The sequence below is a fragment of the Suricata suricatta genome, chromosome 7 (assembly GCF_006229205.1).
Source record: "Suricata suricatta isolate VVHF042 chromosome 7, meerkat_22Aug2017_6uvM2_HiC, whole genome shotgun sequence".
In the NCBI taxonomy this organism is placed as follows: Eukaryota; Metazoa; Chordata; class Mammalia; order Carnivora; family Herpestidae; genus Suricata; species Suricata suricatta.
This window is the reverse complement of record NC_043706.1, coordinates 28,390,033-28,415,856: the sequence shown is the minus strand read 5'-3', so window position 1 is coordinate 28,415,856 and position 25,824 is coordinate 28,390,033. Positions and strand designations below refer to the sequence as shown.

The following is a 25,824-nucleotide window of genomic DNA, read 5'->3' as shown; positions in this document are numbered from 1 at the left end:
AGTGGGGGAGGGGCAAAAAGAGAGGGAGACACAGAATCTGAAGCAGGCGCTAGTCTCTGAGCTGTCAACACAAAGCCTGATTCAGGGCTTGAACTTATGAACTGTGAGATCATGACCTGAGTTGGCAAGTACCCCTAGAGACTTTTAATGATAGAGAACTGATGGTTGATGGAGGGATTTGGGTTGGGGATGGGTAAATGGTGTGATAAGTATTAAAGAAGGCACTTGTTATGATGAGCCCTGGGTGTTGTATGTAAGTGATGAATCACTGAATTCTACTCCTGAGACCAATATTATACTGTGTTAACTTACTAGAATTTAAATGGAAAAAAAAAGTAAACATGAAAAAGGACACAGTTTTGGAAGGACGAATAGGACTATGATCTCTTGTTAGAGGAACATTTACTGATGAAAACACAAAACAGATGAATGAAACACAAATTCATAAATGAACTATATTCCACATTGTTTCATCTATTTCCCAACTGGAACATGATTTCCACAGTCTCCCTACACCAGGGGTATCACTTAATGACTCAGCCAAGAAATCAAAACTCAAAGTTCCCCCACTATCCCACTATGGGCATGTTCAGTCATGTGCAGTCAACACCACACTCTCCAAACCAAGTTAGCCCAAAATCAGACCTAGTGTGCAAGAGCGAATGAGATCAGAAGTGATTCATGGATGCATCCAAGGAACAAGAGCTGAAGATGAAAATGGTCCAGGTCTGCATGAGGTGCTCTTTCAGACTACATGTTTAATGTTAGTTGTTACAGTTGACCCGGGTAGACACTATCTCCAGAAACAAACTGTCACAAAGTAACTGAGAAACATTTAGTTACTTGTATACTATTTACTATTTTTCATGCAATTTAGTTACTTGCAAACTATTTACTATTTTTCATGTAAGTCACTTATCGACATATGAAGGAGTCAGTGGAAAACTGAGTCAGGGATGAAGGTAAAATAAAGATGTGGTAGATTGCTACACTGGTGGTCCCCAGGGAAGAAATTAACCTACCAGTATGCATGCTCCTTCCATGTTGAATCTGGTCTTGGTTACTTGCTTTGTCAAGGGGACATTAATTAGCAAGTGTGATGAGAATAGAGGCTTGATAAGTATTTGCACCTTGAAGCTCGACTTCTTTACTGCTCTCAGTGGAAGCCAGAGGGCCTGTAAAATGTCCAACCTCCCAGTGAGACCTATGCTGCGATGACATCAAAACCATCTATGTAGTAGGCCACACAGAAAAGCAAGGAGGTGAGAGACATGCATATGAAGCTTCTTGGGTCTTCTAGACCAGGTACTATAGCCACCAGCTAAATGCAGCTGACTCACTCCAGCTGAAGCCATTAGAATAGAAGAAACTAGCCAGTGAAGCTCTCAGAAAATAGTCCACAGAATCATTGTTGTTTGAAGCCCATCATGCAGTGATTTAAAAAAAATTTTTTAATGTTTCATTTATTTTTGATACAGAGAGAGACAGAGCATGAGAGGGGGAGGGGCAGAGAGAGAAGGAGACACAGAACCAGAAGCAGGCTCCAGGCTCTGAGCTAGCTCTCAGCACAGAGCCTGATGCGGGGCTCGAACCCACAAGCGGGAGACCTGACCTGAGCCGAAGTCGGAGGCTTAACTGATTGAGCCACCCAGGTGCCCCTTCATGCAGTGATTTTTATGCAGCAATAAATAAGTACAGCTCAGGATTTATAAGAGAAAGAGAGTAGGGAGGCCAAGATGGCGGAGAAGTAGGGAGTTCTGTACTTCCCGCCTACATCTCTCAAATAAAGGGCTGAAGCCAAAGGACTCTGAACCCCAAGAGTCTGGAAGGAAAAAATAAATCCACTAAGAAGACAGCTTCACAGGTGCATGATTGTAAACTGTGGAAGATAAAAATGGGACAGGATACGGAGGTATGGAGGTGAGGGAGCCACTTCTGCAGAGGCAAAGGGAAGAGAAAAACCTCAGCCCAAGATGGAGAGGGCTCCTATCATCTCATCTCTAACTAAAGGGTTTTTGGAGAGAGATCCCATCTCTAACTGCAGAGATTTCTTTGGACTAGGTGCCTCGGTCCCAGAAATTCCCTACAGGATAGATGGTAGGCAAGAGACCCAGTCATCATCAGGAGGATTAGGTCTCTTATTCGGTCCCCTGCTTGGAAGTGCCCTGGGTCCCAGAAGTTCCCTCCAGGATAGACGGTACACAAGGGATGCAGTCGGCATCAGGAGGAATTGGTCCCCTGATTGGATCCCTGCTAGGAAGTGCCCTTGCTTGCGGGATTACATTTCAGGTGGTATCATTAATGTGCACGGAGTAAGAGCTTGAAACGTGGCTGGATGTGGGACATACACACATGGCCCACCTTGACTGTGCCTGTGACACAGTGAGAACGGACCCTAAGGAGTGATTTGGAACACCTGGTTTGAGAAGGGACTGAGGATTGCCTTTTTTCTCCTCACAACCACCAAGATGGGGTCTCGGGAAATGGCCCACAGGACCCACAGTGGAGGTGAGACCTGCCTACACCAAACCATGTCCATTTGCGCTGAGTAGCTGCTTTCATACCAGAGTCGTATAGATGCTGTGAAAACAGACAGCCCCTCCCCCAAGACCAGAACTGATGCATTGCTGTAATTCTAGATCAATTCTTGCTATTCAGATATATTCTCCCTTATCTCATTCTTATCTCTCCCCTCCTCCAGACTGGTTATTCTGGTTATAGGTGTGCTGAAACAGGCATATTTAATCCATTCTCTTGATGCAAGTTCTACACTTCCTTCATTACTTTCCTTTCTCTCTCTCTCTCTGAAATAATCAGACTATATAGTTTCTTTGGGTAACATTATGTTTATTTTTTTCCTCCTCACCTCCTGCTGTATTCTCCTTTTTCTCTCTTTGAATTAAGCCTTTTAGTATCTCTGCATGGTCAATGCTCAATTTCTCTTTCTTCCCACTCCTGTCATTTCTCTCTTTGTATGTGCTCTTCCATTAGCACTGACTCCACCCTGCTCTTTCTTTGTAGCTGGGATTTCTGGTTTTAAGCTTCTATACTGTCCTTTCTCTTTTGTGGTTTTTGTTTTGTGGGTTTTTTTTTTTTTAATTTGCTTGTTTGTTTGCTTTGTCTGTGCATTTGCGTGCCTTTGTTCCCAGTTTGTTTGTCTGTCTGTCTTCCTTTCAGGGCTACCTCAAATAACAAACCAAAGTACAAATGGTGGGGAGTCCCAAATATCACTATGAGTAGGTAAAAAAAATAACCCAAGGCAAGACAAGAGAGACCAAGGGACACCATTAAAAGAACACGTCCTGAATGGACAGGCCCTGGAGAGTCTATGAGCCTCCTTTAATAGAGCAATACTCATGGGTGCAGAATGCATAAAAGCTTTTAAAACTTACAAGAGACAGAAAGCTAGCCAAAATGATAAAACAGAAGAACTCTCCTCAAAAGAAATTCCAGGAAGAAGTGACAGCTAAAGAATTGGCCAAAACAGATATAAGCAACATAACTGAGCAAGAACATAGAACAATAGTCATAAAATTAATCGCTGGGCTAGAAAAAGGCATAGAAGACAGCAGAGACACTATTGCTACAAAGATGATCGATCTTAAAAATAGTTATGATTAATTAAAAATACTATAAATAAGATGCATAATAAAATGGAGGTGGCCACTGCATGGATTGAAGAAGCAGAGAGGTTGAATAGGTGAATTGATAGACAATTATAGAAAAAGAGGAAGCCAAGAAAAAAGAGAGATAAATCCAGGAGGTGAAAGAAGATTTCCACAATTGGGTGATGCAATCAAATGAAACAATATCTCTATCATGGGAATTCCAGGAGAAGAAGAGAGAAAGAGGCTGAAGGGATACTTGAATAAATGATAGCCAAGAACTCCCCCAACTGGGGAAGGAAACAGACATTGAAATCCAAGAGGCACAGAAAACTCCTGACAGACATAACTTTAATCGACCTTCTGGACGACATATCATAGTGAAACTGGCAAAATACAAGGATAAAGAGAGAATTCTGAAAGCAGCAGGGGACCTATCTACTGAAACTTGGCAGGCCAGAAAGGAATGGCAGGAAATCTTCAACGTGATGAACAGAAAAAATATGCAGCCAAGAATCCTTTATCCAGCAAACCTGTCATTCAGAATAGGAGAGATAAAGGTTTTCCCAAACAAGCAAAAACTGAAGGAATATATCACCACTAAACCAGCCCTACAAGAGATCCTAAGGTGGGCTCTATGAAGGAAATGTTGCAAGGTACACAAAGTACCAGAGACACCACTAAATGCATTAATCCTTCAGAAAACACAATGACTCTAAACCCATATTTTTTAAATAATAGCACTGAATGTAAATGGACTAAAAATCCAATCAAAAGAAACAGGGTATCCTAATGGATACAAAAACAAGATCCATTTCGTGTCGATAAGAGACTCACTTTAGACCTGAGGACACCTTCAGATTGAAAGTGAGGGGATGGAGAAGTATCTATCATGCTACTGGAAGTCAAAAGAAAGCCAGAGTAGCCATACTTATACCGGACCAACTGGACTTTAAATTAAAGGCAGTAACAAGATATGAAGGAAAGCATTATATAGTAATTACAGACAGGGTCTCTCCATCAGGAAGAGCTAACAATTATAAATGTCTAAGCACCAAATTTGAGGGCAACCAAATACATAAACCAATCACACACATAAGCAATCTTATTGATAAGAATGTGCTAATTGTAGGGGACTTTAGTACTCCACTTACAGCAATGGATAGATCAACTAGACAGAAAATCAATAAAGAAACAATGGGCCTGAATGACACATTGGAACAGATGGACCTGACAGATATATTTAGAACTCTACATCCTGAGGCTATGGAATTCACTTTCTTCTCAAGTGCGCATGGTTCTTTCTCCAAGATAGATCACATACTGGGTCATAAAGCTGACCTCAATAAATATAAAAGAATTGAGATCATACCATGCACACTTTCAGGTCACAATGCTATGAAATTTGAAATCAATCACAGGAAAAAGTCTGGAAAATCTCCAAAAACATGGAGGTTAAAGAACATCCTACTAAAGAACCAATAGGTCAACCAAGCAATTAGAGAAGAAATTAAAAAATATATGGAAACAAATGAAAACGAAACTACAACAATCCAAACTCTTTGGATGTAGCAAAGGCAGTCCTAAGAAGAAAGTACATTGCAATCCAGGCCTATTTCAACAAGCTAGAAAAAGCACAAATACAAAATCTAATAGCACACCTAAAGGAACTAGAGGGAGAGTAGCAAGAACACCCCAAACCCAGCAGAAGAAGAGAAATCATAAAGATCAGAGCAGGAATAAACAATATGGAATCCAAAAAAAAAAAAAAACCAGTTGAACAGATCCATGAAATGAAGAGTTTGTTTTTTGAAAAAATAAACAAAACTGATAAACTTCTAGCCAGGCTTTTAAAAAAGAAAAGAGAGAACATCCAAATAGACAAAAATCACGAATGAAAATGGATCAATCACAACCGACTCCTCAGAAATACAGCAATCATCAGAGACGACTATGAAAAATGATATGCCAACAAACTGGACAATCTAGAAGAAATGGAAAAATTCCTAAACACACATGCACTACCAAAATTCAAACGGGAAGAGATAGATAATCTGAACAGACCCATAACCAGTGAAGAAATTGAATCAGTTATCAAAAATCTCCCAAAGAACAAGAGCCCAGGGCCAGATAGCTTCCCAGGGGAATTCTTCCGAACATTTAAAGCAGAGTTAACACCCATCCTTCTCAAGCTATTCCAAAAAATAGAAATAGAAGTAAAACTTCCAAACTCATTCTATGAAGCCAGTATCACTTTGATTCCCAAACCAGACAGAGACCTAGCAAAAAAGGAGAACTATAGGCCAATATCCCTGAAGAATATGGATGCAATATCAAATTCATAGCATATAAGAAGGATTATCCACCATGATCAAGTGGGGTTCATTCCCAGGTTACAGGGCTGGTTCAATGTTTGAAAATCAATCCATGTGATACATCACATTAACAAAAGAAAAGATAAAAACCATATGATCCTGTCAATAGATGCAGAGAAAGCATTTGACAAAATCACTATCCTTTCTTTATAAAAACTCTCAAGAAAATTGGGATAGAAGGAACTTACTTAAACAACATAAAAGCCATTTATGAGAAGCCCACAGCTATATCCTCCTCAATGGGGAAAAACTGAGAGCTTTCCCCCTGAGATCAGAAATATGACAAGGATGTCCACTCTCACCACTGTTGTTTAACGTAGTGCTGGAAGTCCTAGCATCAGCAATCAGACAACAAAAGGAAATAAATGCACCAGAATTGGCAAAGATGAAGTCAAACTTTCACTTTTTGCAGATGACATAATACTAAACATGGAAAACCTGACTGACTCCACCAGAAGCCTACTAGAACTGATCCATGAATTCAGCAAAGTTACAGGGTACAAAATCAATGTACAGAAATTGGTTGCATTTTTATACACTAATAATGAAGGAACAGAAACTAATTTCTCCAGAAAGAGAAATAAAAAAACTGATCCCATTACCAATTGCAAAAAAAACCCCACATTAAATACCTAGGAATAAACCTAACCAAAAATGTAAAAGATCTGCATGATGAAAACTACAGAAAACTTATGAAGGAAATGGAAGAAGACACAAAGAAATGAAAAAAACATTCCATGTTCATGGATCAGAAGAATAAACATTATGAAAATGTCAATAGTACCCAAAGCAATCTACATATTCAATGCACTCCCCATCAAAATTGCAGCAGCATTCTTCACAAAGCTACAACAAACTATCCTAAAATTTGTATGGGACCACAAATGACCCCAAATAGCCAAAGTAATATTGAAGAAGAAAACCAAAATGGGAGGCATCACAATCCCAGACTTTAGCCTCTACTACAAAGCTGTCATCATCAAGACAGTATGGTATCGGCACAAAAACAGACACATGGACTAATGGAATAGAATAGAGAACCTAAAATTGGACCCACACATGTATGGCCAATTAATCTTTGACAAAGCAGGAAATAGTATCCAATGGTAGCAGGTGGTGCTGGGAGAACTGGACAGCAACATGCAGAAGAATGAAATTTATACCATACACAAAAATAAATTCAATATGGATGAAAGACCTGAATGTGAGATAGAAAACCATCAAAACCCTAGAGGAGAAAGCAGGAAACAGCCTCCTTGACCTCAGTCGCAGCAATTTCCTACTCAACACATCCCTAAAGGCAAGGAAATAAAAAGCAAAAATGAACCCCCAATAGGGACCTCATCAAGATAAAAAGCTTCTACACTGCAAAGGAAACAATCAAGAAAACTAATAAGCAACTGACAGAATGGGGAAAGATAGTTGCAAATGACACATCAGATAAAGGGCTAGTATCCAAAATCTACAAGGAACTCACCAAACTCCACACCCGAAAAATGAAAAATCCAGTGAAGAAATGTGCAGAAGACATAAACAGACACTTCTCCAAAGAGGACATCCAGATGGCCTACAGGTACATGAAAAGATATTCAGCATCACTCATCATCAGGGAAATACAAATCAAAACCACACTGAGATAACACCTCACGCCAGTCAGAGTGGCTAAAATGAACAAATCAAGAGACTATAGGTGTCGGTGAGGATATGGAGAAACGGGCACCCTCCTACACTGTTGGTGGGAATGTAAGCTGGTGCAGGCGCTCTGGAAAACAGTGTGGAGGCTCCTCAAAAAACTATCGATAGAACTCCCCTATGACCCAGCAATAGCATTGCTAGGGATTTATCCAAAGGATACAGAAGTGCTGATGCATGGGGGCACTTGTACACCAATGTTCATAGCAGCACTGTCAACAATAGCCAAATCATGGAAAGAGCCCAAATGTCCATCACCTGATGAGTGGATCAAGAACATGTGGTATACATATACAATAGAGTATTACATGACAATGAGAAAGAATGAAATCTGGCCATTTGTAGAGAAGTGGATGGACCTCGAGGGTGTCGTGCTAAGTGAAATGAGTCAGGCAGAGAAGGACAGATACCATATGTTTGCACTCATAGGTCTAACAGGAGAAACCTAAGGGAGGACCATGGAGAGGGGAAGGGGGAAAGAGAGCTGGGGAGAGAGAGGGACACAAAACCTGAGAGACTATTTAGTACTGAAAACGGACAGAGGGTTGAAGGGGGAGGGGGAGGGGGAAAAAGAGGTGGTGGTAATGGAGGAGGGCACTTGTGGGGAAGAGCACTGGGTGTTATATGGAAACCAATTTGACAATAGACTATTAATTAAAAAAAAAGATGTGGTTTATATACACAATGGAGTACTACATGGCAATGAGAAAGAATGAAATCTCGCCATTTGTAGCAACATGATGGAACTTGAGGGTGTCATGCTAAGTATAATATGTCAGGCATAGAAGGACAGATACTGTATGTTGTCACTCACAAGTGTAACAGGAGAAACTTAACAGAGGACCATGGGGGAGGGGAAGGGGAAAAAACAGTTAAGGACAGGGAAGGAGGCAAACCATAAGAAATTCTTAAATACTGAGATCAAACTGAGGGTTGATGTGCCTGGGTGGAGAGGTGAAAATGGGTGATGAGCATGGAGGAGAGCTCTTGTTGGGATGAGCATTGGCTGTTTTATGGAAACCAACTTCACAATAAATCTTAACATTAAATAAATAAACAAACAAACATACATTATAAAAATAAAGAAATAAAAAAGAGAGAGAAGAAAGAAAATTGTATTCTGGGAATAGTGAATTTTGTTTTTATATGTTTGAGGTAAATTGATTAGGTGGCACCTAGGAAGAGGTCAGTCTGATATTTTGTCTTTGAGTAAGTTCCCTAGGGATATCAAAGAAAACAATTTTTGTTTTTTACTCATTCTCATGAAAATCCTGAGGGTTGTGTAGTGTCCACTAGTGTCCTTTCATTATCACCTCTGACCTTGTTAGTTCAGGTTTGTATGACTTCCCATATTAGAATTTTATTGAAGAAAACCACAAGATTGGGAAAGATCAGCTCTGAGTGAGCCTGAAGGAGCTGAAGGTATTCTGACCCCCTAGACATTTTTTCCTTGTCTAAAAACAGTATCAGTGACATCAGCAGTCTGTCTAGCCCTTTATTCAACAGTCAGGGCTACCTAAATAAAAAAATATTCTATGAAGGTCAAGCTCTTGCCAACTACCCTGGATCCTGAGTTCCAAATGTGGCATTGCACTAAGGAAGCAGGGGTGAAGGAGCACTGGGGTCAGTACCCTGGAAATGGAAGCTGCTCAGTGGGCAAGTGGTCTATAGAAATCAGGATCTTCCTGAATTGTAGGAATATGAACATGGTAAAGAGAGAGATTAGCCAGTGACAGAGAAATACAAACTGAAACAGAGGAAAACAGAATGAAGAGTTGAAATACAGATTCACACAAAGTGAGACATCATTATACTTTATTTCAAAATTTTTAAAATTGTTTTTTATTTATTTTTGAGAGACAGAGAGAGACCGCGCAAGCAGGGGAGCGGGTCAGAGAGAGAGGGAGACACAGAATCTGAAGCAGGCTCCAGGCTCTGAGCTAGCTCTCAGCACAGAGTCCGATGCAGGGCTCGAACCCACGAACCGTGAGATCATGACCTGAGCTGAAGCTGGACGCTTAACCAACTGAGCCACCCAGGCGCCCCATATACTTTATTTCAAAGATAAGGTGAATCCATCACTGACTGGTGCTCTGATGCTGCACTTTCTCCTCATGGAGGTGGGATGGAATGGGGTGGACTGTATTCAGTTGAGGTTGTGGCAGTTTGGGATCTGGGTAGATGAGAATTTGAGTTAAGACTGTGGTACCTCCCACAGCAACTTAGAATCCACCCGTGTAACCTCTTCAGATATATTCTCCCCATGACTCCAATCTTCCTGGAGTATCCTCAGTTTTTCTCTACAATCCTCTTACCTGCCTGGCTCCCCAACTGGGCCTCAGGCCGGTCTCCCCAGAGCAGATGATCAGGATCATTGAGGAACCGTTGGCTGTGCTGGCATGTTAGGCAGGTCTGTACTGTCCATCGCTGTCCTCTGCATCCTGGGGTGTAAGTGGGGATGGGGTGGGGGAAAGAGTGCCCAGGTTTAGGAGAAGAAAAGCTATCCTTCATCCAATTTTGCCTCCACTATTTTTCAGTAGGAATTCCAACCCTCCCCAACTGTGAATACAAATTTGAGATGTCTTACCCCTGCTTAAAGTCCATCAAAATTTTTGTATCCTTTAAGATAAAGTCCAAAGTTCTTAACAAATCGCCTTAAGATCTGCCCTGTTTCCTTCTCCAGCCTCATGATTTGCCCTTGCCTACCACAAACTCCAGGCTCCTTAACTCTGGTCTCCTTGACAGCATCACAAGCTCTCTTGTCTCAGAATCCTCACACACGCCTAGAACTTCCATCTCTTCATTCCTTTTGCTTATCATTAACCTCACCACTACTGGTATAAGTAATTTAGCATGTTAACTCCCTAACTAAAGCATATTTTAACTGTTTCTTAGTCTGTTCTATCAGACTATAACTTCAGTGAGAATAACGGATCTCATACAATACTTGATACACTTTAGAAAAATCAGTATTTGTTGAATGAACGAATGAACAATGATGTGAATTCTGTCCTCCACAATGCAAAACAATACCTATTATCATGTATGGGTGGGTTACCTCTTACGGCAACATTATTTTCCTATTTCCCATATCTTAGTTTGTCCAAGAGGAGTTAGCAACTTAACCCAAAGCTGGAAAATACCGGTTGCTGCAAATCCCACGCCAGACGCCCCTCTAAAACGAGGAAGGGGGTCCTCTCCCTAGCTCACTGGTGCTCCTCAATCACCCCACGTTAGCAGGAGCACTCACGTCTCTGACGCTGGGTGCAGGTGAGGCCAGGGATGAGAAGCGAAGAGCAGCCACGACAGAGGGTCCTCTTCACTGCGGGGTCCCTGTAGGCGGAGGGGGATGGTGATCTGAGCGCCCACAGTCACTCTCCCCATTCTTCCCACGTCCCGCCCGCCAGCAGGGTCCAGGAACGTCTCACCGCCGCAAGACCAGCCGCTTTGCAATGGTCTTCTCCGTGTGGCAGTAAAACCTCGCCAGCGCCTGGTTCTTGGGGTCCTGCGCAAGGACACAGTGGGCGGCCTAGGGGAGGGAAACTGTTACTCGGAGGCCGGCCAAACCCAGCTGCCTCCCCAAACGCCCAAACGGACTTGCCTGGTACAGGAAGTTTAGCCTCTGGAAGGCCTCTCGGTCCTTCACTGGCCCAGCCATCTACGCTCGGCAGCACCACTGCCTCACAAGCGAGCGTCAGCAGGTCCCGCCCCTCCGTAAGCTCCGCCTCAGGCGCCTACGCAAGGCCTCCTGGGAAGTGTAGTTCCTGGGCCCGCAAGCCTCTCCCTGAGATCCTTACTCTGGCGCCACCTGTGGCTTTACAGACCCAGCTGTTTGTAAACCCATACCTATCTATGCAATCCAAGCCCAGAGTGCCTTTCTGAGTTTTGGCTTTCTTCTAGTCTTCCTCAGGCCCATGATCAATTGTACTAGGTAGGAAAGGCTAGTGGAACAGGAGATAATCTTAAACTGGGAAACATTTTCAGGACAGAAGACTGGTCTCATTATGTAGATAGGCTGGGGAGATGGTTATGTGCAATTTATACCCAACTAGAACTTCTTCCCTACTCTCCACAATCCAAAGGCAGACAGATGCCTGGAAAATCTACAGACCAAAGAAACATAAGTTATACATTCTAAAAATGCACTGGTACCAGTGAATTGGAAAGAATCATGAGGGTGGTGGAGCGGGGGGAAGCACTGCTTATTCCCATTATTTTCCACTTACCCAAAAAACACTTCCTGTTATGCAGTGCTAGACACATAGTAGGTGATCCTAGCTAACTCCTAGTCTTAGGTACTTGAGCACAGAAACTTCTGACAGCATATCCTTTCTCTGAAACTCTTCCCTCCCCCAGATCCCTACCCAAGGCATATATTTCACATCCCTTACTCTGACCTCAGTCTCCTGTTGGTTGTTTGACATCCTGTGTTTACCTTTGTCTCATAGTTAATGAAGTCATTTCCTGAGGTCAAAAGTAGAGGAATGTGGGGTGAAAAGGCATAAGATGAATGAGCCCTGAGACAAGGGAGAGGGCAGCATTAAGTCAGGAGAGAATGAGGCCTCTGTCCCTTCCCAAAGCCCATCAGGCCAGGCAGGGAACCAGCCCTTCAACTCAGAAGACATGGCCCAAACCTCCTCTGGGATTAATTTCACAAGGGTCCCTAAATTAAAATGAGGAGTATGTTTAAAATGTAGAGGTCTAGGCCCACCCCAGACTTTGATCAATCACTGAGGGTAAGCCCCAAGAACATGCACTTTTAACATCAGTGATTCTTACATATCAACACAAGGCCATTGTCAAATTACCACACAACACAGAATCACTTCAGTGGATCCTTTGTTCCATATTATGTTTTACCAACCAAAGCATCTTGCCACAAAGAACCACAGTCAAGGCACAAAGGTAAGAGGAGAGTCTGGACAAAGTCCTGTTGAGGTGGTAGGAGTATGTGAAACACCCTCAATAAACTGCAGTTTCTTGTCCCAATCTTCTGTGAATCCCTGATCACCCAAGTAGCAGATACTCCAAATCATTTTAGGTTGGTTTGGCATGCATTGCTTTAACCTTTTTTGACAACATATGTACCCTACAAGTTGTTTATTTTGGCCTAATGTTAAAATGATTTACATTCTCTGATAAGGGAAATGGCAAAAGGTGAAGGATGGCAACAAGCAAAAGACTGGCTCTGATGAACACTAGTTCCAGGCCAGAGAAACATAGGCTAAAGGAAGTTGCCTAATGACCCTTTGTTCTACATATCCTGTCTTCTGCCCTGTCCTCAGGGTGAGGAAGACTCCATTTTCCTTCTCCTTTTTTGGATTGGACACCTTAGCCAAATAACAAGGCTGACAACTTGGAAGCAGCTACTTAGTAACATTCTTTAAGGCCAGGGCTTTGGATAGAAATATCTTTCTCTTTCCTCCAATACCTGACTGTCCTTTCCAGGTTCCCTTGGGAAAGCAGTGAAAGGGTAGACGTGTCTTGAGGGGCCTCTGACACCTCACCTCTGCAGAAGAAAGGTGACTGACCGATTCTTGGAGACAACCAACTCTAAGGAGACAGGCAATAAGCCAGCTTTGCTGAAGGCTGAGGCAGGGACTTGGGTTCTCCTCTTCTGTCTTTTCACCCTCTCCTCCCCACATTCCTACCTCTGACCAATCTTACTCATAATGGCAACTTACTCTGGGAATGGAAGACCAAAGAAACCCTGTTAGGAAACTGTTCCTTTAGCCCCTTTCTCAACTTTCTTTCTAATCATCTTGATGCCAATCTCTGCTCTCAAAAAAACAAAAACAAAAACCCACCTCCTTAACTTCTAGACCCACAAGAGCAACTATCATTCATCTTTATTTTAGTCTAGAGGTACACAGACCCCTCTGATCTTTCTCAACAAATAAGAACCCCTTAAAAGAATGTATAGGGGTTTCTGTTTCCTCTTCTGGTTTTGAGCAAGTCAGACCCTCTCACAGACTTTTTGTTTCTGGAAAGGCCTCTCCTTCCTTCCTAACCTATTCATGTGCAATAGAAAACCTGATGGACCTCAGGGGAGACAACCTCTGGGAACTAGCTCCCCACCCTGACGGTTAGGAGAGAGAGCTGTGCGCTCATCCCAGACCAGCCCTACCTACTCCTCCATATAAACCATTCTAGAAACCAAGGTGCTTCTTCTAAACAGTGCAGGACTGGAACCAGGCAGACACGAAGACGTTCCAGCAGGTCACAGGAAGGAAGGCCCATAGCTCTTGACCCTGACTCACCCCAATTATTCCCACATCCCTACCTGTCACTCCCAATCTGTTGGGGGCCTGATTGTAAGTGGTGCAGCATTTTTCCGACCAGCACGGATGCCTGGATAGAAGAGTGGCCAAAGTTTCTCAGTAAAAGTATCAGTAAAGGTGTAGATATGAGAGCGGTCTGTGACATTGTAAAAAGACAGTGTGCCGGCCTCATAATCTAGGAATATGCCCACCCGTTTGGGTTTCACCTTGATGTGCAAAGGGGTAAAAGGCGTGGTGGTGGCTGCATATTTGTCTCCGTTCCACAGCCTCACCCGCCAGTAGCCAGTCTCAGGGAGTGGAGTCAGCTCGCCCTTTCGGCTGACAGAGTCCCGGCACACACCCACAGCCCAGTGGGTCTTATCACCCACCTCCACCTCCCAGTAGTGTCGGCCTGAGGTGAAGCCCTCAGTAGCCAGGACACAAGGATAGAAGGTGAATCGCCGTGGTGTGTCAGGGAGATCCCGGAGTCTTGTTTCCACAAACTTGACGCTCTTACGATCTTCCGACAGGACTAGGTTAGGGTGAGCAGTCTCTGGGTCCAGGGTCACATCCGCTGGCGGGAGAAGCCAGAGTGGGGAGCTAGATGAGGATGGGAATAGCTAAATGCCCCTGCCTCACTCTTTGAGCCTGCCTTTACAGAACTTGTTTCCTTAAAGGTCCCCAGAACACCATGGTTTGATTAACTTTCTCAATCCATGCTGTCACCTAAGAGAGAGGAGGGAACAATGGCTTCTCTTCTCACCCTGGCCCTAAAGTAAACAGTTAATAATCTCAATTCTGCAAGGGCTGATGGTTTATGCTCCTGCCTTATCCCTTCTTCATCCCCCTATGATATCATCTCACTGTGTGATGAAGCACAAGTCACAGTCCAAGGGCCAGAAAGGACAGAAAATGTTAAGGATACACAGCAAGAGAGCAGTATGGTCCAGGGATAGGGTGACCATGTATCTGGTTTCCCTCTCACTCTCAAAAAGGGACAAGTTTAGGCATATTATTTAACTTCTCTGGGTCCCTATTTAAAAAGTGTGGGCCTAAGAAGAGATGACACCTAAGCTCTGTCACTCACAGTGAGACTGAAAGCCAGGTAAAGGGGTGGGTGTGGCCATGGGCACAAAGTGACAGATGGTACAAAAACCCAGATAAAGTGGGACTTAAAGACTTTCTTCTCTGCTAATTTCCTCTGCTAGTTTATTTTTGGGAACAACTCACCAATTAGCTGTTTAAGGATTTTCCTTAAGGCAAAGTACTGTCGGGGGAAATTGCTGAAGTTCTTTTCCAGCTCTATGGACACTGAAGTCACCTCCATGGTCTTCACCTTCTCACATCTAGGAGGGATAGGGAGATAGGGGAAGAAAGGGCAGGGTCAGGGGAAGCTCCAGCTGAGTAGGCAGATTCTGTCATCTTTAGGGAGAAACTAAAATTCTCCATCCTCCCATTTTCTCCCTCCTCCCTGAAGACAAGTACTCACTGGTTTCTTTTACCAATCTATGGAGAACCATAGGGTCCCCTGGACAGTCTTATTTTAAGAATAAGTCTCAGAACTTTCTGGGGGTATTGCTATATTTCATGCAAATGAGTAATCACCCTTCCCACTCTCCCAACCCTTTCCCTTGCCTGTCTTGTTTGGACACATTTCCACCCACAGGCACAGGTACATTACCTTGGTTCCTTCCTTACCAAGTTAGTTCTGATGTTCAATGGGGAAATGGTAATGTACTCTTACTCCCAATGATTTGTCTGTAACAGGCTTCATAGATGGAATGAACCTTCTCCCACATCCTACCCAGCACTGTGTGACTTTCCCATCCTTCTCCCCTAACTCCTTACTGTACCCTTGGTTTCTAAGCCAAGACCTAACTCACTCAGAGAGATGCAAGAATCACTTACTTTTCCAGGGTACTTTTGACATCCTAGAGGGAAGGAGAAAAGAAAGCAATATTGGTCCTGGTAGTCAAGGGTCCTAAAGGCAAAAGGTTCCCCCTCCTCCCCAAAGTTCTAGATCTATAAAATAGGAATAGGGCAAACTGAGGGTCACAATGCAAGGGGAAGAGCTCTAGAGAGATTGGAGTACATCTTTCCCAGCTTTCAACTTTTGGATAGCATCAACCTTGGTAATTTAAATCTCTTCCAAATGGTTTCTTGTGTATTTGTCTTGCTTCTCACACACACTGGGAGCTCAATGCAAGGGACAGGGATTGTGTCTGCTCTATACTCTGTCCCCCAAGTACCAACCACACATGTGTCTCCTTGAGGATCAGTACAGACTAGTGGCATAGGAATGAATCACACTTTCCTGTTGTTATTATCCCCATCTGGTACTGGTTAATAAGCATTAATAATTGTGTGCCAATCCTGATTTGTGAATACTTGGGGTCCAGAAGACAAAGAAGACAAATCTCTGCCCCCCAAGGATTTTCCAGTTTAATGTGGAAGGCAGAACATACATACATGAAAGGACACAAGAATAAGTGCCAAGCAATACATAACATGCAGATAAATGTACAATGAAGCCTCACTGATTCAAATGCTGGTAATCTAATCTCTAAAAAGAGAAATGTTTCCTACACCCTTACACCATTCATCTGCTTAAAAGAACAAATTGTTTCAAACATTTTAGAGGCATTATTTACATATCAAAGTTAATATATTAGTTATACATAATTTCAAGTGTCCTTCAAACTCAGTTTCTTTCCTTTCCTTTTTTTTTCTGTTCTTTTCTTTCCTTTTTATCACTAGGTAAATCAAGTTCCAGGACCTAAAAGTAATGGCAACTGCATTCACATAATTTTTAATGTATAGTTATTTCAGTAATTCAGACTAGATTTCCCTTCTTTCAAAGAAGTGAATTTGTTCTTTGGTACAAATTAAGCACATATTGTTCACAAGACATAAGAACACAGAAAAGATTAGAAGGTGATGAGAGAAATCAGAGAAGCCTTTCTGTAGAAAAAGATCCTTTGAGTATGTCTGGAAGAAAGAACTGGATTAGAGAAGCAGAGCAGGAGGGTGAGCATCCAAGGTTGACAGAATGACCTGTGCAAATCTATACTGCACTTGATCTGAGAGGCTATACAGGGGCAAAGGTCGAACCTTAAGCATCTCGAAGCCTGACTGTAAGCACTTGCCCTCCACCTCAGCAGCCAAGTGGGCCAGGTCCCGGCGCTTGTCTCCAAGGTGAGCAGCATTTTCTCGGAGGCGCTGTAGAATGTCCTGTTCCTCCTCCTCCAGGCGTGAAAGCAACATCTGCTGTTCTTCATCCAGCCGCCTATGAAGCTCTTCAAATTCCTTTAAGATCTGTTGTCGGCGACACTCCACTAGTCTCTGAGAAAAGAGGGAAAGCATTATACTTAACAGGGTCAGTGGGGCATAAGGGAGCCTACCCACCATGTGTATGAATTAACCGATTTCCTGTGTCACTCCAAACAGTCTAACAGGACACTCATGTTTCTCTCCACTGAAATTTCCTTCTATAAGTAACAGCTCTATCCACATTGTCATCCCTACTGATGACTGGGGAGTGAAGACTACTGGGGAGATTAAAAAAAATCAGTTTTTAAAAACATTTTAATTTTTTGGGGTGCCTGGGTGGGTCAGTCAGTTAAGTGTCCGACTCTTGACTTTAACTCAGGTCATGATCTCACAGTTCATAAGTTCAAGCCCTACAAAGGGCTCTGTGCTGGCAACACAAAGCCTGCTTGGGATTCTGTCCCCTTCTCTCTGTCCCTCCCCTGCTTGCTGTCTCTCAAATTAGAATAAATGTTAAAAAAATTGTTTGAAAAAAATCAATTTTCTTTATTAAATTAACTTCTAAAGAGCTATATTTCTATAGTTTAGTGAAAAAGTTCAAGATATAAAAATCTCATTAACACAGAGACATCTATTATTAGGGATACAAGATATATTTGCTTTTCTCAATGCTAAAGTTCTTGCTAATGAAATTTAACAAAAAAAGGAAAGTAATAAATATCAAGAAGTTGGAGACCAGATAATCATCATTTATACACCGCTAGACATCTACCCACTAAAAATCAGAGAACCAACTGGAAAAGTATCAGAATCATTAAGATTTTAGTTATGAGTTGTTAACAAATATATACAGTTGACTGCTGAACAATATGAGTTTGAAGGGTGAGCGTCCACTTATACACACATTTTTTCAATAAATATGGTACAGTACCATAAAGGTATTTTCTTTTCCTTATGATTTTCTCAACAACATTTTCTTTTCTCTAGCTCACTTTATTGTGAGAATATAGTATGTAATACAAATAACATGTAAAATAGGTGTTAACCACTTTTTATGCCATCATTAATGTTTCTTGTCAACAGTAGGCTATTAAGAGTTAAGTGTTTGGGAAGTTGAAAGTTATGTGCCAATTTTTGACTGCATCGGGGTTGGCACCCCTAACTTTGTTGTTCAAGAGTCAATTGTATATAGATTTCAGGGAAGAACATGTTAAATAGTTTCAAGTCACTTAAGACAACTGACAGTTCCCATCACAGGAATAGGTTCCAGAAGTTTGTTAGTGAATTAGCTGGTGAAATTTGACGTTTTTCCCTAAACTACCACATAGATTTAAACCTCTAACATTCCTGAAATTTGATAATATACGACTAAACCACCAGCTATAATACTTTCTGAGGGTTATCAGCAAGCACATCCCTCTCTCTCTACCTCCAGTGCAACAAATGATCTGCTCAGATGTATTCTCCCAAGTGTCATATAAATAAACTCAAGAGGAAAGCAAGAGAGAAGCAGAGACTGGGACTCTGGAAGTAAAATGCAGATAGAAACTGAAAGGTAGGGCTGAGGGTGAATAGAGAGGGGCTGCAAAGCCAGGTGGGTCTTACAAGCCTGGTATTTCTGGATTTCAAGCTAGTTCTCAGCAGAGGTTGGCTAGCTCCAGTTCTAGAGTTGCTGTTTCCCATTCTACTGCTGCCTTCTCAGGTGCACACTGGAACAAAATATAATCTTACAACGTTTATTCTGTGAAAATTAATAAAAGGAAGCCTGGCTAAAATGGTCAGGATGCCAGCAGGGGGAGCTCTCAGGCCCCACCATTGGTCAACTGTGGACCCAACAGGAAGAGATGTTACCTTTTAAGTCCACAGTACCTTACTACACCAGCAGGAGGAAGAAAAAAAAAATTCTTTTTTTTGGTAGGCAACAGGCCCAGCCAATGATAGACTGTCACAACCTAGCCAATAAAAAGTCAGTATACTCTGAACTCCCAGTTTACTCCAAGGACTTCCCTCCCAATTCCCCGTTTCTTATATAAAAGAGTGGTCCTCTCCTTTGTTCTCTGGACTTGCCTATGGTTTTGTCCTAACTTGCTTGTCCTGAATTGCAGTTCTCTGCTAATCTTGAATAAGCTCAATTATGTTGGTAAAATAACTGGATTTTATATCTAAGGTTAGCAACCCTTAAAATACAACCTTTTTTCCTGTGGGTGTATGTATGTGTCTGCTTGTGTGTCTATGTTAAGAGGTGATGTATGGGTAGAATTTAGGATTAATAACTGTGTCTAGTAGGAAGCCAGAGTGGTCTCTCTTACATAATCCCATCATTCTTCTCATTTTATTCCACTCTGTATAGCAGTAGTTCTTAATGAGGGTGTTACTTCCCACTAGGGATATTTTAGAAACAAAGGGCATTTTTTGTTTGCCATAATTGGGGGTACTCCGGTAAGGCTGCTAGCATGCCACTGTGTGAGATGACCCTGCAACATGCACAGTCCTGTACCATTTTCTATGTTCTGCTGGATATTCAAAAGCATAGGTCTAGACTTAAAATGCCATTTTATACATAAACAGAGTAATTCTTACCCAGTCTTAATATACCTGATTTTTTCAGAAACAGTTGAATAAAACTAAGACTGTAATTTGTTTTTCTTAGAACTTTATCAAAAGTTACTTATTATTTTGAAAAATTATGTCACCAAGAGCTAAGCTGCTTGTGGTGCTTGTTAACACTACTATGCAATTACCTGGGTCTGAATTTGTATTTGTTGCATTGTTGATGTTGTCAGATAGGTGCCAGGATAAAACTACATTGTAGTGTCTTTCAGCATAGTCACGCCCAAATATTTACATACCAGATTTAATTATAAATCACTTTCCTTTATGTTGTATGTGTGTCTTTGGGCATAATAGTCTCTTTTTAAAATTATGCAAATATTTTATCTGTAACTTCCACTTAGCATGGTTAATGACAAATAATTATTTTTAAAAAGGGCATTGAGTCTGATTCTGGAAGTAGGGATGCGAGAGAGGTTTTGGAGAATTCAAATGGTTACAAAAGGAATGTTGGTGGTAGTTTCAGAGACCACTGGATTTTTAAAAATACCACATTTCTGTTCAAGCATTTAGAAGGCTTTTAAAAATTTTTATTCCCCTTTTTATCCTTTACCTTTAAGAAAGTGATCAACAGGAACAGAAAAGTTAATGACTGGGAATAACCTTCGTTTTCACATATTTTAAGTTTCTCAAGAGCCCTCCAAAAGAACAAAGAACTTTTTTTAAAGGTCACCTTTGCAATCAAAATTAGTTAAAAATTTAAAAGTTCAAAAGCTTGTTTTTATTCAAATATATAAAGGACTAAGGTAATACTTAGTAATACTTAATAATATTTGCTTTCTGCCAAAATGTTGACATTGTTAAAAAATTAGTGTTTCTACCATTTTCAAACTTGTGTTTAATCTCTGGTTATCCCTAAATCTCAACTCCAAAAGCTCATTACTTCTTCTGGAAGCTTTTAATGAGGTCAAATTTCTATGTTGTCTTCTTATGATTTGCAACTGTGCTTTTTGTGCCATGTCATTATCTGTTTTATCTACTTGACTGTAAACTTAAGCAGGACAGGGACTGTGTTTTTGCTCATCATTGTTCCCCAGTGTCAAACACATAATTTGGCCTATACTGGAAACTTAATACATATTTATGGATTCATGCAGAGCTAATATCCCCGATTTTGCAACACAGTGACTATGTGATCTCGGACTAGTACTTATCCAAGTTGTTTCCTCCTATGATAACTAGAGGTAATAATACTCACTTTACAAGGGATCTAAGTTCATCCTTGCTAAAGATGACCTTCAGGACTTCCTTCCCTTTGTCTGATAAATCATCTAGGTCCCACTAAAACCTAACACAAGCTGTAAGTTTGGAATGTCATGGACATCCAATGAATTAACACACAGGACTCAATAAACACTTAGTTACTGCCACTATTAGGAATTGTTCACTGTCCAATAAAATAAGACAGTTACCAAAATGTCATGCTATAAATAAGGTGATGCATGAAAGAGGAGTAAAATTATATGAAAATTAAGAAAATCAATTTCTGAAGGGTCAAGAAAGGCTCCATAGGAAGTGGCTTTTATCCAGCCTGAAGGACAGATAGGATCCAATAGATGTAGGGTGGAGAGGAGAACAGTCTAGGAATTAACCAACATGATCTAGCATACCCGAGATTACTTAAGAGAATGTAGTCCTAAAGTCACTGGGCAGTTTTGGGAGCTCTTGGTCAGCTTCATCTTTTCCTATCCCAGAGAACCTTCCAAGTTCTCCTCTCCTCAATCCCTTTAAGAAACTCCTATCCCTGCTCTCTCCCTGCTTTACAAGAAAAAAGGAGACCAATGGGCATGAACTCCCTCAACTTGTCAGATGTAAGATATTCTGTCCATCCTTCCTTAACCTCTTACATCTCTTTCCTCAATACTTAATTCATGACAAATAATTTAAGTACAATGTTTAATGACAAAGAAGCCTAACAAAATACGATTTTTTAGAGAACAGTATTTTTCCAATGAATCAGAACTGGCAGATTAAATAATGTGTGGTTAATTGTCTGCAAAGCAGCCCAAATGGAATCACCTGCCTTTACCTTGAGCTCTCCAGGCTTCTTCTCCTCAGAGGATTTGCAGCGGGTGATTTCCTGCAATTTCTGCTCCAGGGGCTCCAGGCACTTCTGCAGTTTTTCCTGAGGGTGGGAAGTGGGAGAGGTGGGATTTGAGAGTGGCTGGCATTCAGAAGTTAATCCATTAGTTTTAAACCATTTGTTTGCTTCCTGTCCATCTCACCACCTCTTGATTCCACTCTTCTTCTTTATCTGTCATTTGGGGTGTCCCTCCTCCCGCCACCAGCCTGTCCTCATCATCTTCCTTGCTCACCAAGAACTTTCCTCTCACTGAATCTCACAGTTGTCCAGCTGTCACCAATTCCATGTCCTTCCCCAGTCTTTTCATTTTCTTACTCAAGTGACTGCCTATTATGGTCAAAGTGACTTTCTGTACTCCAATCCAACTCTAACCACCTGCAAATAAGTCCTTATTACTTACACTGTAGACTAAATCTTGCTTCCAAGATTTTATTAACATAATTAAGCAAAATACTTGATACGGAGCCAATGTATTAAAATCTTTAGTTCCTACTACTTGAACATTTACCCTGTATCTCAGCAGTAATTAAACCAGGTGTTACATTACCCATTATCTGGGAAGATGCAAACATCTTAGTCTGGTGGGAATCAGTGTAAACTGATGTTATCTATTCCCAATTCCAATGAGAAAATAAGGAACATTTTGAGCAGGGGGACAGAATGAAGAAACCAGACTACTTTTCAGTTTTTCCTAAGTTTGATTATTTCCAAGTGGTTTCATTCATTTATATAATATGTTAGAAGACCACACATATCAATGTTCACCCATAAGACTCAAATGATGTTAGGACAAGGAGAAAGAAATTTTAAGGGACTCCTAAAAACTGCTCCTCATGCTTGGGATAACTGATCAGATGTACTGTGTGCCCTCTGTGTTTGTGGCTCTGAGGTGATTAGAGAGTAAAAGACCAGTTACAGTCTTGCTGCTGGGAGCTTGGGATCCTCTACCTACGAGTCTCCCATCTTCTGTGCTTCTCCCTCATGCCCTATGTTGGCATCATGTGTCTGGTTCCCCACCTTGTACTCCTGTGTGGCATCATCCAGTGGCACGACGGTGTGGGCCCGGTGGGTGTGGGAAATTGCACATATCAAACATACAGCCTCCTGGTCCTCATAGCAGAAGAGGCTGAGGGCCTCATGGTGCTGGGGGCAGAGGCTCTCATCTCGGATCTTCCGCTTGACAGCCTGGAGCTGTTTGGCAATTTCCACCATGCTGCCGAGCTGTCGATTAGGCCGGAGACTGCGGTAGCGAGATGTTTTTCGACAAACAGGACAAGGGAAGTCCCTCTCTAGATCCTCCCACCAGCGGGTGATGCAAGCTTTGCAGAAGTTGTGCCCACACTCAATGATGACAGGCTCCTTCAGATACTCCAGGCAGACAGAGCAACTCGCCTCCACCTGTAAGTTCTCCAGAGCTGCAGCTGTGGAGGCTGCAGAGGCTCCAGCCTCTATCAGACTTGTCTCTGCCATTATTTAACTTCGGGATGAAAAGGGGGCAGAAAAAGAAAAATATTAGTTGGAGGTTTAATTTTTTTATATCCTTGGTTTGGTATTCACTCCCATGATACATCCTAACTCCAGTTAGCCCCATCTTGGTATTTTCCATTTTCTCTTCCACTAGATACAACCTCTCTCTTTTGTTTCTCTATTTCCAAATCTTGTGACTCCCAGCCATCAATCTAATTTTTTTTCCTGTTCAGCAACCTGACACTGAACCACGAATCTCTTTCGTCTTTTATCTCTGCTTTATCTTATAGAGGCTTCTTTCAACTCTAGCCCAGCACACTTCTCCTGACCCAGGCTCAGCCCACATGTATCTTAAAACCAGACCATTGTATCCCTACTATACATATTTTTCTAATAGATGAGAAAGGAACTTGGGAAAGTGAAAAATGCCATAAAAGTCAAAATATTAAGATTTCTTTAGTATATTTTAAAGTTTAATGTTACAGAAGAGTTTTATTACAATAGCCCCCTGGAGCATAGTATTCTCTGCTATTGTCCTCTCACTCTTTCAAGAGTAATAAAAGGAATAAGTTAGGCAAGGGTAACAACCTCTTCTTTTCAGGAAACTTGAAATTATTCTTCCCTTTATCAGAGTGGTCTAGGGGAAGTATGCCTTCTTTTTGGAATGACATTATTTACCTAACGTTCCGTTTCTTTGCATGCACTTAGACATTCTGAAGTGCCAACTACACTAAAGAGTATATTAGTATATACTTCTTAAAAAGCATATACTTCTTGAAAAAGGCTGACAAGTCTATTCTATATATTCAGCAGTGGCTGAAGTCTTGAAATAGCTACTGATAACTAATTCCTTGGATGTATTGTGCCTCCAACTAGTAGGTTCTGCAGTGGCTGGGAATTAGAGAAAGAGGCAATTAAAGTCTCCATCAAGTTAAGGCTCAAAATATTGGAAATGCATCATAGACTTATAAAGCAGAAGGCTGGTCCCCCATTCCTTCCTTGAAAATCACTTTTATCCATGAAAACTGTGGATTTCTCTATCCACCCTCCCTTCCCGCAGAAGAAAGGAAATTAAGTAGGTGTAAGTGCTAAGAAAGAAGTGGCCATGTGGTGAGTAGGGTTAACAATAATTATTGTATATATTGTTGGCACACATGAAAAGTGTTTAATTTTGAGTAGGAGCTGATAACTTATTTGGACCTGAATTCTTTCCTCAACCAGGAGAGAAGTTCAGCCAGATGATTTTTTTTTTAATCGAAGAGAATCCAACTTTGACCAGTGAACCTGTCCCTTTTTTCTAGAAATTAGGTGGTCTCCTCACCTGGGGTGAGTTGAACTGTATGCAGAGTTAGGGGCCAGGATGGATGTAGACTGGCAAAGAAGTGGTGTGAAAGAGAAATGGGGAAAAGGTTAGGGATGCATGGAGAGGACTTGGAGTTACTGCCACAGTGAGGCCTCGGGTGCCTCTAGGTTGGTAATTTCTTTCCCTCTTTTCCTTGTGTCTCAGTAGAAGGGCAAACTTCAAGGACGTCCTCATTTTGTTTCTACCACTGTTCGGGGTCCCACCTTGCGACCCTCTCCTGAGCGCCGTCCACAACTCAGTCCCACCCTCGTCTCCATCTTCTCTCGCCAGATCTGGTGTAGGGGGATTGGCGAGGGGGAGAGGAAACGTCGCGGTTGACGGGGAGGGAGGAATGCGTGTCCAGGTGAGGAGGAGGTGTGACGTGAAGGTGGGATGCCGCCGCTATGACGCAGCCGAGGCCCGCGGTGACGGCGTCGTTTCACCCGGGGAGGCGAGCGGCAGCGGGACGGGGGAACGGCGGGGTAGCCAAGCAACGCCGGACGCGCTGACGTCGCCGGGGCGGCAAAACGTCCGCCCGGGCCCGAGGCGGGCGGAGGCAGCTGTGGTTACGTGCGGGGGGCCAGTGACGCAGTCGCGGGGCGCTGGGACGCGGCGTGCGGAGCCGGCCGGCGGGGGCAGGCCCCAGGGCCCGGGCGCGGCAGCGGGACAGCACCTACCTTCCCGGCTTCAGGTCCGGGAGTGCGGGGCGCGGAGCCGCCGGAGCGCTGCCTCCCTCCTTCCTCCTCCCCCCGCCCCCGCCCCGCAGCACGACACACAATACTCGCCGGAAGCGGAAGCCGTGCCGAGAGGCTCGTGTCAGTGGAAGCCCTGGAGTCGGCTCTCGGCCCCTGGAAAGCCTAGCGGTGCCTGCGGGAGAAGGAGAAGGGCGGGGCGGGGGGCGCAGAGGTAAGAAACAGCTGGAGGAGTCAAGAGCGAGAAGGGACCTGTAGGGGCAGGTGGCCGAAATGCGGTCGTTCAGGTGACCCGAGGAATCCTCGGAAGAGGGCCGCGCATGCGCCTGGTTGAGCGATGAAGCCCCATTGCCCGCAGGGCGCCGATGAGTGCCAGGGACCGCTGCAGTCCCGCCCAGGCTGCGGGCTCTGTCTAGCCACGCTGGCTGGTC

The 25,824-nt window shown here is 42.7% G+C and overlaps 3 protein-coding genes across 4 annotated transcripts in view; 1 reads left to right on the top strand and 2 right to left on the bottom strand.

The window, feature by feature from the left end:
• Nucleotides 1–9,710: 9,710 nt before the first annotated feature.
• Nucleotides 9,711–12,401, bottom strand: RPP21 (ribonuclease P/MRP subunit p21). Of its 2 annotated transcripts, none has more exons than XM_029945157.1 (5): nucleotides 11,274–12,401; nucleotides 11,101–11,201; nucleotides 10,923–11,029; nucleotides 9,988–10,113; nucleotides 9,711–9,845 (listed from the first exon to the last, which is right to left on the bottom strand). In XM_029945157.1, the coding sequence occupies exons 1-5, from the start codon at nucleotides 11,328–11,330 to the stop codon at nucleotides 9,751–9,753; spliced, it is 486 nt and encodes a 161-aa protein (XP_029801017.1). In that variant the 5' UTR covers nucleotides 11,331–12,401; the 3' UTR covers nucleotides 9,711–9,750. The 2 variants fall into 2 exon arrangements, with proteins under 2 accessions (XP_029801017.1, XP_029801018.1); XM_029945158.1 differs by having other exon boundaries at nucleotides 10,923–11,005.
• Nucleotides 12,402–12,494: 93 nt separating this feature from the next.
• Nucleotides 12,495–25,525, bottom strand: LOC115296674 (E3 ubiquitin-protein ligase TRIM39). The gene is made up of 7 exons (XM_029945154.1): nucleotides 25,379–25,525; nucleotides 22,910–23,369; nucleotides 21,839–21,934; nucleotides 17,044–17,274; nucleotides 15,841–15,863; nucleotides 15,163–15,278; nucleotides 12,495–14,506 (listed from the first exon to the last, which is right to left on the bottom strand). The coding sequence occupies exons 2-7, from the start codon at nucleotides 23,360–23,362 to the stop codon at nucleotides 13,959–13,961; spliced, it is 1,467 nt and encodes a 488-aa protein (XP_029801014.1). The 5' UTR covers nucleotides 23,363–23,369; nucleotides 25,379–25,525; the 3' UTR covers nucleotides 12,495–13,958.
• LOC115295198 (translation initiation factor IF-2-like) overlaps nucleotides 25,054–25,824 on the top strand; it is a 64,501-nt gene continuing 63,730 nt past the window's right edge. Inside the window, exon 1 of the mRNA XM_029943148.1 lies at nucleotides 25,054–25,607. Coding sequence (XP_029799008.1) covers nucleotides 25,054–25,607 — 554 coding nt within the window. The remainder of the gene's footprint in view (nucleotides 25,608–25,824) is intronic.

Bases quoted from the DNA above. Each gene is read 5' to 3' on its own strand.
- LOC115296674 (XM_029945154.1), bottom strand. From the start codon at position 23,362: ATGGCAGAGACAAGTCTGATAGAGGCTGGAGCCTCTGCAGCCTCCACA. The intron at 21,935-22,909 runs GTGGGGAACCAG...TCCCACCCTCAG, and splicing joins ATGCCACACAGGAGTACAAG to GAAAAACTGCAGAAGTGCCT. The intron at 15,279-15,840 runs GTAAGTGATTCT...TATCCCTCCTAG, and splicing joins GTCAAAAGTACCCTGGAAAA to ATGTGAGAAGGTGAAGACCA.
- RPP21 (XM_029945157.1), bottom strand. From the start codon at position 11,330: ATGGCTGGGCCAGTGAAGGACCGAGAGGCCTTCCAGAGGCTAAACTTC. The intron at 11,202-11,273 runs GCAAGTCCGTTT...TCCCTCCCCTAG, and splicing joins GGCTAAACTTCCTGTACCAG to GCCGCCCACTGTGTCCTTGC. The intron at 9,846-9,987 runs GTAAGAGGATTG...TCATCTACCCAG, and splicing joins CCAGTTGGGGAGCCAGGCAG to ATCCCAAACTGCCACAACCT.